This window comes from Pan troglodytes, chromosome 12 (genome assembly GCF_028858775.2).
Source record: "Pan troglodytes isolate AG18354 chromosome 12, NHGRI_mPanTro3-v2.0_pri, whole genome shotgun sequence".
Lineage (NCBI taxonomy): Eukaryota > Metazoa > Chordata > Mammalia > Primates > Hominidae > Pan > Pan troglodytes.
In genome coordinates this window covers 96,151,969-96,167,023 of record NC_072410.2, presented here as the reverse complement: position 1 = coordinate 96,167,023, position 15,055 = coordinate 96,151,969, and the positions used below count along the sequence as shown (strand labels likewise).

The 15,055-nt window shown below is 54.0% G+C and overlaps 1 protein-coding gene across 1 annotated transcript in view; it reads left to right on the top strand.

Annotated features, from left to right (window-relative positions):
* Nucleotides 1–15,055, top strand: part of KCNK3 (potassium two pore domain channel subfamily K member 3) — a 40,908-nt gene continuing 25,853 nt past the window's right edge. Inside the window, exon 1 of the mRNA XM_016948210.3 lies at nt 1–437. Coding sequence (XP_016803699.1) covers nt 155–437 — 283 coding nt within the window. The 5' untranslated portion in view covers nt 1–154. The remainder of the gene's footprint in view (nt 438–15,055) is intronic.

Sequence of the window (15,055 nt, the reverse complement as noted above, 5' to 3'; positions counted from 1 at the left end):
GGCGGCGGCGGCCCCGGGCGCTGAGCGGGTGCCCGGCGCGGAGAGCGGCGAGCGCAGCCATGCCCCAGGCCGCCTCCGGGGCAGCAGCAGCGGCGGCCGGGGCCGAGGCGCGGGCCGGGGGCGCCGGGGGGCCGGCGGCGGCCCGGGCGGGACGATGAAGCGGCAGAACGTGCGCACGCTGGCGCTCATCGTGTGCACCTTCACCTACCTGCTGGTGGGCGCCGCGGTCTTCGACGCGCTGGAGTCGGAGCCCGAGCTGATCGAGCGGCAGCGGCTGGAGCTGCGGCAGCAGGAGCTGCGGGCGCGCTACAACCTCAGCCAGGGCGGCTACGAGGAGCTGGAGCGCGTCGTGCTGCGCCTCAAGCCGCACAAGGCCGGCGTGCAGTGGCGCTTCGCCGGCTCCTTCTACTTCGCCATCACCGTCATCACCACCATCGGTAACGGCTCGCCGGGCGGGGGGCGGGAACCCAGGGCTGGGCGCGGAGCTCCGGGAGTCGTCCGGGGCCGGCTGGGGCTGGGGGCGGGGGCTCCCCCGAGAGGGGCTGGGCGCCGAACCCTGCGCTCGCAGAAACCCGAGTTCAGCCTGGCGTGTGTGCTCCGCGGGGACGGAACTCGGGGAGGCGTCGATTCCTGGCTCCGGACCTGACTCTCCGGCCGGGCCAGCCCTAACTTGGCCCTGCCATGTTGCATAGGCCCCCAGGGACTCCGAAGTGTGTGAGAGGGGCAGGGACGACCGGCGGAGGCTCGGGCAGGAGGGGTGTGGCAGGGCCAGGCCCTGAACAGGGCGCTGAGTGTGAGCGGCGGGAGAGCGCCACTGCTCCGTATCCCTGCGGATCGGCTTCCACAGCCTAGCAGGTCTACACCTGCTGGGCTCTGGGGAGGCATGAGGATGCCGGAATGCGGCACTTCGGGGCACTTGGGGCCACCCTATAACGGCGGCTGTGAGTGTACGTGTGTCTGCGTGTTTCAGCTCCAGGAGTTTGGTCGCCACCAGTCAGTGCCTGTGATTTTCTCAGAGCGGCAGAATTGGTGCGGGAAGCCAGATCTGGCCTTGTCAGCCTTCTTCTCTGCTGTCCCAGCAAAACAGTCACCTCACAGGAATAACCCCAGTTCTTTCCAAGCCAGGGCAGATCACCATGTAGGAGGCCACACGTACACCCAGACTGTCAGACAACACAGGCATAGGCACACACGCACACAGATACACGCAGGCACTCACAGGGTACACACAGGGCGGGCACACACACACACACACACACACACACAGAGAGAGAGAGAGACAGAGAGAGAGAGAGAGAGAGAACAAACGTTGCCCAGGAAAGGAATCTCTAGCCAGGCCCTTGGTGGTGCTATTCAAAACTGTCCAGACGGGAGTAACACCTTACCTGTCCCCAACACCCTATGATTTCAGCCCAGCTCCATCACTACCGTGATATATGACCTTGGGCAAGTCCCTTCCCCTGTCTGGGTCTCAGGCTCACCTCCAGACAAGGAGGGGTGGCCAAAATGATCTCAAGAGCTCCTCCCCAGCCACGACGTGCTTGGATTCTGAGATGAAACCCACCTTCCCCCAAAGCCCATTGAGATGCCTCCAGAAGCAGTTTCCTCTGTCTTTACTGTTCCCTCTCCTCTCCCTAGTCCCCTTCCCTGCCTTGATCAGACTCCCAGGGGTTCGTTGCCACTTAGCGCAGCCCATGAAGATGGCATTGTTTTCCTGGGAGTCAACAGGAGCTGAGGGAGTAAAAGGCAGGCCTAGACGCTCTTCCTGCGGTCTATCCACTGCAGGACGCTGTTCCAAGAATCTACGGCTCCCTGGGGACCATGGGGAGCTATGCTGTGTCGTTTCTGGATTCTTCTCTTGGAAGAGGGAGGAAAGGGCCCTGGGAGTGGATGTGGCCCAGCTGGGGCACCTCTGGGTCCTACTGGTCCTGTGAGTTTAGGATAGGATGATCAGACTTAGGTCTGCCCAAAGAGGAGCCCGCTTCCTGAAAAACACCAGCCCAGATTTGGTCTGCAGTCTCTTCCACTCTCACACCCCACTACTATTTGCCAGGGTTTCAGTAGCTGTTTAGCTGTCTGGAGAATCAAAAGAATCAGACTGAACATCTTTGGACCCTCTCTCTCCCTCTTTTCCACATGTCAAGCCTTCACGCGTGTCCCCTTTCCTTCTCAGGCCCATGGTCCCCAGCTTCATAGTAACCTCCCAACTGACCTCCCTGCCTACCCCACAACAAGGCATGCTCCCCTGGACAATGCTGCCAGAAAGAAAAACTCAGCTGTCACCAAACCAATTCCCTTCTTGGAATCCCTCAGTGACTCTCCACTGTCCATGGAATCTGGTCTATGCTCCTTATCTCAAATTTTGAGGATCTCCATACCTGGCTCCAACCTCTATGTCTGACTTCACATCTCACTTCTTACTTATGTGATCCCTCTCGATAGCTGCCAACCTGTCCTCTGAGAATACTTTAAGTATGCCTGTCTGGCATGCCTTTTTCTCTACCCTTTTTCTTTTCTTTTTTCTTTTTTTGAGAGAAAGAGTCTCACTCTGTCTCACCCAGGCTGGAATGCAGTGGTGTAATCATAGTTCAGCACAACCTCAAACCCCTGGCCTCAAGCGATCCTCTCACCTGGGCCTCCCAAAGTGCTGGGATTACAGGTGTGAGCCACTGCGCCTGGCTCTACCTTCTATTTGTCTTGTCCATGCTAACCTTCCAGGTCCAGCTCAAATCCCCCCTCCTCCTCAAAGCCTCCCAGGCCACTGCTCTGGACAACTGCAGGTCTCACTGTGAGGATGATCTGGGTGACACGCTGTTGGCTGTTTTGAATGGTTATTTGCATTATAGGGGAAGTGTTTTGTCTCTTTGACCACATTGTACTCAACCTCCATGTGGGCAGGTCCTGCAGTTCCTGTCTCTGTGCTCCAAGTGCCAGCATAGTACCCAGAGGCTGTGAGCACACACAGAATGCTATTGATGGGTTTAAGGTGTGCAGAAATGAAAGGGTAGCATCCTTCCCTCCTCCCCTGCTGTTTCCCAAAGTGCTTGCAGTCCTCACCAAGAGAGACGCTAAAAGCCATGGGGGGAGAGGCAGACAGAGTGCGGTTCTGGTGATTATTTATTTATAAAGTGCTGGGCAAGAGGAAAGACAACATCAGACCACCCCCCTGGTTCTGTGGGGGCCCCTCCCTCCATGCCCCACCTGACCATCCTGGCTTTGTGTTGCCTTCCACTGTGGCTATGCCACCTTGCTGGAAGCTGTCCACAGGGGCTCTGCTCTAAGAAAAACCTATTTGGGCTGTGATCAGATGGTAGGAAGGGGCCCTAAGTTAGGCTGATAATGGCCCCAAGCCCAAGGGCAGCAGCCTGTGTTCACCTGACCCCTTTGAAAACATGAATGAGTCTCATTCTGAGATACCGGGTGTCCCATTGGGATGGAATAATGACAGCACTTCCCATCATTTGGTACCTTAGTGATCACAATGCACTTGCATCTCTTGTCATGATTCTCAGTCTTCATGACTTGGTGAAGTTGCTGGGCAGGTATTGTTAGCTCTGCTGCATGGATGAAGGCGTGAAGGCTCAGGGAAGGGAAGCGGCTCCCCCAGTCACCCAGCTGGTAAGCAGCAGAGTCAGAGTGGGAAGCTGGGTCTTCTGACTCCAAGCCCAGTGCTCTTTCCCTGCTGGTCTTTTGGCTGCTTCCTTTGACTCCGTATGCTATGAAGCTCAGACCCAGCCAGGCCTGACACAGCCAAGCCGTGCTTAGTGATGCCAGCTCACAGGGTGCTCATGGGCAGCCCTGATTGGTTGGAGGTCAGCAGGTTCTTTCTTAGTCATTCACCTGGTTAGTCACCGTCTCCACTGGCTGGAAGGATTCCTCCAGCTCCCTATCCCTGGTCTCCCAGCCAGGAAACCCTTCCTTTGCTGGTGCCCTAAGTTCACCCAACAGTAATAGAAAGTCATTTCTTAGGAAGTCTTAACCACGTTAGCTGTTGAGTCATTAAACTCCTCCAGGGCCCAAGCCTCATCTATTCATAGCCCAGAGGCTGTCAGAGCAGGAAGGGGCTTCGGAGATCAGCTGGTACCACCCCCTGCTCTTACAGATAAGGAGTCAGAGAGGTGACAGAAATCACACAGTCAGAGGGTAGCAAAAACCTAACCCCCAGTCCCCTACTCCTTCTACTTGTTCAGGATACTTATTTATTATTTTTATTAACAACAGCAGCAGCAACAACAATAACAATGGCAACCACCATTTATTATTTACTTTGTGGCAGGCTCTATACTAGACGCTTCATTTGTACCCCCTTATTTAATTCTCTCACCAACCTCTCTAGATGGGCATTATTACCCCCATTTTTCAGCTGAGGAACCTGAGGCTCTGAGGGTAGATGACTCCCCCATGGCCTCAGGCCTCGGAAGCATGGCACTTGCCCAGATTCGATTGGACCTCTCTGACTCTCCTGCCCTGAATTTTTCACGAATTCTTTCTCCATTTCAAGAGCCCATTCCATGCTGGGTGCAGTGGCTGACACCGGTAATCCCAGCACTTTGGGAGGCGGAGGCAGAAGTAGACAGATCGCTTGAGGCCAGGAGGTCCAGACCAGCCCGGACAACATGGCAAAACCCAGTCTCTACTAAAAATACAAAAATTAGCCAGGCATGGTGGTTCATGTCTGTAGTCCCAGCTACTCAGGAGGCTGAGGCATGAGAATCACTTGAACCCAGAAGGCGGAGGCTGCAGTGAGCCGAGATCGCACCATTGCACTCCAGCCTAGGGCACCTAGAAGCCAAGGCTTGCCTTTTCCCCAGCAAAGCCCTCCCCAGAAGCAGGGGGCCTCCTGCTCCAGCACACTCCAGTCAGGCCTGCTGCTTCCCACACCCTGGCCCCTGACCAAACCAGATGACTTGTCACAGCTGTGCCCAGCACCTGCCATGGGCACCTGCCATGGGCTCGCAGGTGCCCATTCTCCCACTGCAGGTCCTGGGAATCTTTTTGGCTCTAAGGCAACAAGAAAGAGACCAGGTGATTGATTCGCTGATGGGGCTGGGGCAGAAAACCTTCTGTTCCGCTCTTTCCCCAGCTTCCAGCCTGTGCTCATGTGAGCACCACCTCCCGTCACCCACCACATGGCCTGAGAACCCTTAGACTGTGAACTCAAGCAGGTGATTCATGAGGAAACCTATACTTTTTACATCTTTTCAAGAAGGAAAGTACAGATGTGACCTGCCACCCCCAAAATCCCAGAGGTCCTAAAATAAGAGAAGGAGACATTAGCAATCTTCCAAACACCCAGAGAGGTGAGCAGCTTGTCCACACTCCCACAGGGAGTTGAGAGTATGACCCTGATTAGAAGCCAGGCCTTCCGGTGCCTGCACTGGCATTCTCTGCATCCTCCAGCCTGTCCCCCACATCCCACCATCTCTCTTAGCACTCAGGCCTCTGGCAGCTCATCACTCCATTGTTCGAGGCCTCTTTCGACTTTCCAAGGTGAAGGAAGGGTAGCCCAGCCTAGGAAAGTCCCGGCACCCACCTCAGTTGGCACTTCCTTCCTGCCCACAGGCTAGCCCGTGGGCGTGCTTCGACCCCACAATTTCTGCAGGGCAGCGGAGGAACATAGGCACTGACTTGGAAGCCGGAGTGCCTGGGTTCATCTCAATCCACCCTACCCCCATTCCCCTACTGCCACTAGCTGTATGTCCTTGGACACATTATCTAATCTCTCTGAGCTTGTTTTGTCATTTACAAAGTGGGGATAATAATATCTGCCTGCCAGGATTAAATGGGATCATAAAAAGAAAGTGCCTGGTACAGAGAAGGCACTTAATAATTTGCCATTATTATTGTTATTAATACTATTGTTTGTGCATTATTACTTGCCTTACCAAGGAAATGCTCTGTCTCCCAAGGGTTACCATGACCACAGCTACTTCTGCTGCTTCCTAACAGGTGGGAACAGTGAGGTTGAGGGCCAGGAGATTGCCACACCCTTTCCCCTTATCTTCCCAATCCCACTCCCCACCCCCCATCTCCCCGCTCCTCAGCCATGCCTGGTGTTTCCCTAACTGTCCAGGCTCCTGCTCCTCCTCAGAGCAGAAAGCTAGCAAGGGGCTGGGCGTGGTGGCTCATACCTGTAATCCCAGCACTTTGGGAGGCTGAGGTGGGCAGACCTTGCAGAAAGCTAGCCAGGGGCTGGGTGTGGTGGCTCACACCTGTAATCACAGCACTTTGGGAAGCCGAGGTGGGCAGATCGCGTGAGGTCAGGAGTTCGAGACCAGCCTGGTCAACAATGGTGAAACCCTGCCTCTACTAAAAATACAAAACTTAGCCGGGCATGGTAGCACGCACCTGTGATCCCGGCTATGCAGGAGGCTGAGGCAGGAGAATCGCTTAAACCTGGAAGGCAGAGGTTGCAGTGAGCCAAGATCGCGCCACTGCACCCCAGCCTGGGCAACACAGCAAGACTCCGTCTCAGAAAAAAAAAAAAGAAAGAAAGAGAAAGAAAGAAAGAAAGCCAGCCAGCAAAGGAGAAAGGTACACGGTGGTAGGAGAAACTACGGAGTGTGTTTGGCCAGAGATCTTTCTGACTGTGCCATGCCTCCTGTCTGCAGGTCCCGTTTCCACGCATTACCGTTAGGGGCTGGAGCACAGAGAGAGTGGGGGTGAGAACAGGACAAAAATAGAAGACACACGCCTGGCCACAGTGGGGACAGGACAAACACAATAAGTATTTTCAAAGCAAACATAAACAAGCACAGATGAATGTAGTGCAAATCACCACTATAAACAGCTTTCAGCTGGCTGCACAAACGGTGAATCTGTGAGTTGATTTTGTAATTAAAAAAAAATGTAGAAATGATTTCCCTGCAGTCAGCCAGCAGCAAGTGGAGACCAGACTCTAACTGAGACCACTGGGGGTTTAGGCCAAGCTCAGTGGAGACCCAGGAGGGACACTCCCTCCTCCACTCCCTCTCCACCTTGGACACAGGGAACGGACAAGTGTCTGTAACAGGCTGGGTGCTGTCCACAACATTTCCTGTCACCAGAATCTCCACACTGCTCCAGGACGGCAGGCGGCATCATCCTGCACAGTCAAGGAAAAGGACGCTCAGAGAGGTTCAGAAATCTGGGCAGGACCCTACAAATATAAAATGACAGCACCAGGACTTGCACCCAGGTCTGTAGGGAGTATTTCTTCATGGAGTCATGCAACCCCCACTCCCCATGGAGCCTCTGCAACTCCTTCCATGTGAACACAGCTAGCGGTGGCAGATGGGTACCAGGGTCTATGCAGGGTGCTCAGTTGTGGGCTCAGCTTCAGGGTCTCTTGCCCTCAGAACTATGGATAGAGCATTTAGCCCAAAGAGAGAACAGAATTTTAGCTCCAATCCTCTCAGTTCACAGTTTGGAGACTAAAATCCAGGCTGGAGAAGGGTCATGCTTACAGCTATCATCAGAGCTGGGCATAGAGCCCTGTTTCCTGACCCCTCCGCCAGCCTCTGGTCCTCAGAGAGCCACATGACAAATGTCTTTTGTGGCAGCACAAAGAGCAGTCAACCGCCCAGCTGATGCCACCGCCTCCCTGTCTGTCCACATTCTCTCATTGTCCAGAAACTACCCATGCTACAGCAGCTCCCAGGTGGCTCCCAGAGACCTTCCGCTCAGCTGGAGCCAGCATCCCCAAGCTACTGCCACAAGTCACACCTTCACTTTCCCATTTGCTAGAGCCAGCCTCAACTGTGGCCTGGAGCCACAGCTCCAGTTCTCCTGGGCTGGTGGCCTCTCTGGCTGGGCCTGACACCCCATCCTCACCCTTCACAAAAGCAAGTTCCTTACTACCCCCGCTTCCTCCAGTGACACAGCAAAGATCCCTTAGTGAAGGGGCCATGTGGCTGCCAGGAATGTGGGGCAGGAGGCTGGCCTTCATGCTGGAGAGGTCTTAGACAAATTGTTTGCTGTTGCTGCTTCTGCTTCTCCCTCTTCATCATCATCATCACCATCATCATCATCATCACCATCATCATCATCACCATCATCATCACCATCATCATCATCATCACCATCATCATCATCATATCTCTCTCTCTGTCTCTCTCTCTCTCACTCTGTCTGTCTCTTTGCTGGCTCTGTGATCATGGAAGGAGCAGACACTTCCCTGGTGTACCTCAGTCCTCCCATCTGTATAGAGGAATCAGTCCACAGGGGGAACTGAGGAGGCCAGCTCAGCAATGCAGAGTTCTCTAAGTCAATACTTCTCAAACTGTAATGTGCAGGGAATAACCCGGTTGATCTGGTGTAAATGCAGATTCTGAATCAGCAGGTCTGGGGCAGAGCCTGAGATTCTGCATTTCCAAAAAGCCCCCAAGGGACACTGATGCTGTGGATCAGATCCATTGTCCACATTTTGAGTAGCAAGGCTCTAAAGAACCTGGAGACCTGACATCTGGGAATAGCCATGAGATGTGTGGACCACAGTTTTAAGAAAAAGAACGTCTGCAGCTGGAAAAGACCTTGGGACTCTGGTGGTAAAATGTCAGAACTGAGGGCCCAGGAGCTGTGGCCGCTTCCCTGAGGCTGGAGCAATGCTATGTCTTGCCCCATAGGATCCAGCTAGAGAGCCTGGGTGGAGCCGCGTGCTGTAGCTGGCACCGTGAGGTAGAAGAAAGGGAAGTGGAGAAGGTGGATGGAAAGGGAGGAGAGAAATGGAGAAGGGCTTGCCCCATGAGGAGGCTGGGGAGCAGGGGACCACTGGTCCTCAGTTGTTGCCATTTCCTCCCCTGTCTGCCAGGAAGGCACCTTAGATCAATGGAAAACCGGTACCCCAGAGATTAAACATCAGAGCGGGAAACTGGCTCCTCCCTCATAGCATCAGCCTGTCTTAGTTTGGGCTGCTATCATAAATTACGGTAGACTGGGGGCTTGAACAACACACATTTTTAAAAAACTGTTATTTTGCCTGGTGCGGTGGCTCATGCCTGTGATCCCAACACTTTGGAGGCCAAGGCGGGGGATCACTTGAGGTCAAAAGTCTGAGACCAGCCTGGCCAACATGGTGAAACCCTGTCTCTACTAAAAATACAAAAATTAGTGAGGCGTGGTGGCGCATGCCTGTAGTCCTAGCTATTCAGGGAGCTGGGGTGGGAGAATCACTTGAACCCAGGAGGTGGAGATTGCAGTGAGCCAAGAAAGCGCCACTGTACTCCAGCCTGGGCAACAGAGACAGACCCTGTCTCAATCAATCAATCAATCAATAAAAACTTTTATTTTAAGTTCAGGGATACACATTCAGGTTTGTTATATAGGTAAACCTGTGACATGGGGGGGTTGTTGTACAGATTATTTCATCACTGAGATACTAAGCCTAGGACCTATTAGTTATTTTTCCTGATCCTCTCCCTCCTTCTACCCTCCACCCTCGAGTAGGCCCCAGTGTGTGTGGATCCAGTGGCTGTGAGAGCTGGCTTCCTGGCTTACAGATAGCCATCTTCTCACTGTGTCCTCACATCCTCACATGACAGAGAGAGAGACAAAATGAGAGAGAGTGCTACCAGACACTCACCCTGCTGCAGGCTACAGTGTGGAATGCAGATAGTAGCACAAGACCTGTTTTCTTTGGGCCATGTGTGTATGCAAACTTTAAAAGGGGCATCAACAACCTGGGGGACTGTCAGAGGAGAGGAGCAGCAGGTCAAATGAGAGACACTTGGTAGGGCGGGCATGGACAGCATGAGTCCCAACTTCAAATATCTGCTGGGCTATTGTGAGGTGAAAGGACCAGTCTTGCTCTGAGTGTGTCCAAGGGGTTGAACCAGCAGCAGTGGGTAAAGTTCATAGAAAGACTTGATTTAGTTCACTGTAAAGCAGAACTTGTTAAAATTGAAGCTGACCAAAGATGAATTGCACTGACTCAAGAGGTAGTGAGCTTCCCATCACAGGAAGTATACAAGCAGACACTGGATGGACGTACTACAAAAGCCACTTGTATCAGCCAGGGTTCCACCACAGAAGCAGAACTGGTAGGAGATACATATTAAGAGATGTGTTGCAAGGAATTGGCGTATAGGCTGGTAGGGGCTGGATTGGCAAATTTGAGATCCATACGGCAGGCCATCAATAAGGGCAGGCTGGGTCGGGCGTGGTGGCTCATGTCTGTAGTCCCAACATTTTGGGAGTCAAAGGCGGGTGGATCACTTGAGGTTGGGAGTTCAAGACCAGCCTGGCCAACATGGTGAAACCCTGTTGCTACTAAAAATACAAAAATTAGCCGGGCATGGTGGTGGGCACCTGTAATCCCAGCCACTCAGGAGGCTGAGGCAGGAGAATTGCTTGAACCTGGGAGGCGGAGGTTGCAGTGAGCCAAGATTGCACCACTGCACTCTAACCTGGGTGACAGAGTGAGACTCTTGTCTCAAAACAAAAGAAGGGCAGGCCAGAGCTCTCTTCATTATGTGCTAAAACTGCTGTCCACAGGCAGAATTTCTTCTTTGAGGGAGCTTCAGCAGTACTCTTATGGCTTTCAACTGATTGTATTAGGCCCACCCAGATTATCTAGAATAATCTCCCAAACTTAAAGACAACGGATTATGAACTTTAATCACATCTACAGAATGTCTTCACAGCAGTCCTAGATTGGTATTGGATTGAACAACTAGGGGCTTTAGCCTAGCCAAGATGACACATCAAAAAGGCCATCACACCACCCATATATCCCACTAAGGCTCACAATAAATGGCTTTTAAGATTCTTCCCAACCCTGAGATGCTTTGATTTATTGATGTTCAAAGGGGCAGCCTGGAGAGTTTGAGCACCCAGAGTGGGACTCAGGAGTGTCCTTGGGGCCCTCAGGCCCTCTGGGTCCCCTTCCAAATCGAATTGGCTTCAGCCTTCCTTTTAGTTCAGTTAACCAAAGATCATTTGAGATGTCCCGAGATCTCCTGTGTGCCAGGCACTATGTGAGGCATCAAGAGAATGAAAAACTAAGACCTAGAGCCTTCCCCAAGGAGCCTTGGGTCTAGTGGAATCTGAAAAGCACAAGTTGCATGGTGCACATGCTAAATCCAAGTACAGTGACCCAAAGAAGGGTCTGAGAAGGTGTCCAGGGGTAGGCTTGAACAATGAGTGAGGACTTCAGGAGGTGAAGATCAGCAGCCAGAGCTTTCTGCAGTGAGCATGACACACGCCAGGGCATGAGCATGCCCAAGGAAATGTACTCGTGAGCAGATCCTGGAGGGCTCTGGACTCTGGTGTGTGGACTTGAGTGGACAAGCACTGGAAGACAGAGGATAGGCCCGATCTGTGTGTCCCTGCCTGAGTCCTGACCAGTGAATGCCCCCATGACCCCAGTTGAAGCAGTGGGTGCCCTGTGATTCCAGTTGAACCCAAGGGTAATGGTGACCTGAATCCTGATTGCCTGACTTCTCGCCCACCCTGCTCACCCAGCAGCCCTGTGTCAGCCCCCAGGGAGTTTTTGACTCCCCTATCCCATTTCCTTTTCTGGGCCAAAGGTCCACTCTGGAGCTCACACCAAGTACAGTTTTATTGACGGCTTGCAGGAGCACCAGGACGGTGCTAAGCTGAAGATGATGCTGCCATCCAACACTGAATGCACAGCTTCTGCATGGACAACCCCAGGCCCCTGCTCGCAGACCCCTTTTCTCTCCCACACACCCTCCCACAAATCCAAATTTCTGGATCCCAAGCGTACCCTCCTTGATTTCTGCTCCGGGCTCCGAGGCTTGGCATGGACTCAGTGTCCCTCATCAGGAATGCACAGGCCTCTCCTAACCACAACTCTGATTCAGAAATAACCATCTTGGAAACATCCTGAGAGTCACATTCCAGCCCTCCAGCCATAGGACCATCCGGGGCTTTCTCCAGGGAACTGAACTGTCAGGCCCCAGTGGGGCAGCCTGGAGAGATCTACACAGGCACTGAGGCAGGGGCAGGCCCGCTCCTCCAGGATGAGGTCTAGTCCCCCTGCCCGTGCAGAGGAGATTCCCTGGGGCTTTGGGGGCAGGCACGGTACAGACAGTTCCAGGCAGGGCAAGCCTCCGATCAACGCAACAGATGGATCTGCCCTGGACTGTTCCACACAGATCTTACCCCCAACATGGAGCAGCCGCTCCTCAGGGAGCCTGCCTGTGTTACCACAGTCATGAACTAAGGTTGGCATTCATCAGGAGGTTACTCTGGACTGAGCCCTTTACAGGCATTACCTCATCCAATCCTCATGGCTGCCCTAGGAGGGAGGCACAATTTTCTTTCTTTCTTTTTTTTTTGGAGGCAGGGTCTCACTGTGTCTCCCAGGCTGGAGGGTAGCCATGATCATGGCTCACTGCAGCCTCAACTTCCCTGGCTCAAATGACCCTCCCACCTCAGCCTCCCAAGTAGCTGGAATCACAGGCATGTGCCACCACACCCAGCTAATTTTTAAATTTTAAGTAGAGACAGGGTCTTTCTATGTTGCCCAAGCTGGTCTCAAACTCCTGGGTGATCCTCCCATCTCAGCCTCCCAAAGTTCTGGGATTACAGGTGTGAGCCACTGCATGTGGCCTGGAGACAGTATTATTATCCCCATTTTACAGATGAGAACACTGAGGCTCAGGGGGGTCAGGGGATGTGTTCAAAGTCATGCAGCTGGCAAATGGCAGAACACGGATATGTTAAGCACTCGGTCATCGAGTGTCTCTTCTGAGCCTCATATCAACCCCAAGGTGTAGGCATCATTATTCCTACTTTGCCAACAAAGAAATTGGACTTGAGAGATAAGGTCACTTCCTGCAATTGAGGGTCAGTGAACGTGGGAGCCAGAGTCCAGTCCAGACTTCCCAACCTTAACACCTAGCTTCTCCCCGACCCACCCCAACCACAAGTGCCCTTGCCCCCTTGACAGTGGCAGAAAATAGGTCATTCCCGTAGTAGGGATGTTAGAGATGTCACAGAGGGTTGTGTTGGCCTATGAGAGGCAAAAAGGCAGCATTGGGGGCAGGGGCAGTTGTCACAGAATGGCCTTGGTTCCCGGCCTTTGTCCACACCATCCCACTGAACAGGATGGGAATCTGAGACCAGAATGGGGACAGAGTGACGGTTCTTAAGAGTGGCCACTGAGTAGAGAGGGGGCCTTGCTGAGGGTGACTTGGGCAACTCACCTGCTCCCTGGTATGGAGGTAGGGGGGTGGGGGGCAGGTCAGACGGCCCTTGTTTGCTGAGTAGGGAGGTTACCCCCGTAGCAGCAGTTGCTGGAACCAGAGTCATGGGTGTGAGGACCCTGCCCACGGGAGTTAATTCATTAGGGCTGAGGTAAGCCCAGGAGGCTTCAAGTCTGAAGGACTCCCCAGGCGATTGGAATCTGCAGTCTGGATCTGGGATGATGGAGAAGAGAGCTTGTTGGGATCTGTATTCCATACTTGGGAGGCTGGGCCACTCACCAGCTGCTAGAATTTTCTTTCTGGCTGTCCTTGGCGTCTCAGAAACATGCAAAGGTGGCTGAGGAAGATCTTTGCTCATCCTCGAGCCAAAGCTCCCGGGGTGAGCCAGGTGGCCAAGACATCAGGAGTCAGTGGGTGGCCCCCGGAGAAGGTCGTTTCCCCTCCCCCAAGAGGAGGAGCTGGAGAGGGCCTCAGTAGGGGTCCTGGGGTCCTGGGGACAGGTCTGTCTTTCGCTTCATGGCTTTAGCTTTCACTGCCTGCTCTCAAACAACCCCAGGGAAGGGGGTCAGCCCAGGGGAGGCCCCCTCCACTGGGAACAAATCTGGGGTTGGGGCCAGGCTGAGCCAGGGTGCCCCCTTCTTCAGCATGACTCTGAGTCATGGATTTTCCACCGTGAGGGTCAGGCAGAGTAAGACCCTCCAGGGCTTCCTGGGGCTCTGGAGCAGGGGCCCCTCTTGTCCTTGGTCCACCTCCAGGAGGGGCCAGAGAGAGAAAACCTGGAACCAAATTCAGTGGGCAGCCCTCCTCTTGCATGCCGTGCCCAGCTAAGTGCCCTGGAGTCCCAAGCACTCATCTGCCTGGGCTCCAAAGAGGCCCTGCTGTCCCCTGCCTGCTTCCAGGGGGTGGGCCAGTGAACTCGTAGAGGCAGGCATCTCGTCCTTTCTTGGAGCTGTGACTGGGCCAAGGAAAGAGGGGATCCAGCCTCCTCCACTGCTCCTCTGCTCCCACCTGGCTGTGAAACCTGGGGCGAGTCATACCTGCCCCTGGCCTTGTCTGTGAGGGACTGGGCTGGTGGCACCTAAAGCCCTTCCAGTTGGGGCCGTCTCTGTTGCACCTGCCCTGGCCTGCCCTCCAGCCCTCCCGAGAAGCATGCTACCCAGGATTACGCTTTTGTCCCCGCTTCACCCCATGCTGTCCGAGCCCTGAAGAGACTTCCTCTGTGTCTAGTCCCAAGAATAGAGTTCTGTCAAGGACCTCCAAGTCACCCCTTGCTGGAAAGAGAGCATTCTTGAGTGTGGCCGAGGTCCTGCTTATCAGCACAGCGAGTCCACTGCCCCAGCCCCTGGGGCTGCTGGAATGCAGGAGCCTCCCACCCGGACAGGGTCAGCTGCTCACGGCTCCCACAGTAGTCCCTGGAATGGAGTGCGGGAGGGAGCACTGGTGCTGAGGGCAGGCTGATCCCAGCCACTGCCTTCCGACAGGGAGTGGCCAGGAGCGAGGCTGCAGACACAGTTTTGTTGCACCCCAGCTGGCCCAGGATGTGTGTACTGGCAGCCAGTCCTGCCATCCAGGCCCTGGGCTTGCTCCAAGGCTGCCAGGGTACCGGGAGCTGTGTTCTGCTCATGCACCAGCCTTCAACATTTCACCTTGACCAGTGACCCACTGGATCTTCTCAGGGTCAAGGCTTAGCCCTGGGGGTCTCCACTGTGGTTTGATCACTCAGAATGTTTTGGGGCCTGGTGTGATTCCCTGCTGCAGAGCCTACACAGTCATGTACTCAACCTTTGACCAGGATGGGGTGAGTTCAGGGTGCTGCTGATGGTCCGCACCTGCAGAGTAGAGGCTCGGGCAGACAGCAGATAGCATTCTGGCAATTCCCAGAGTCCTGCAGATGCTTCAGATTCTTT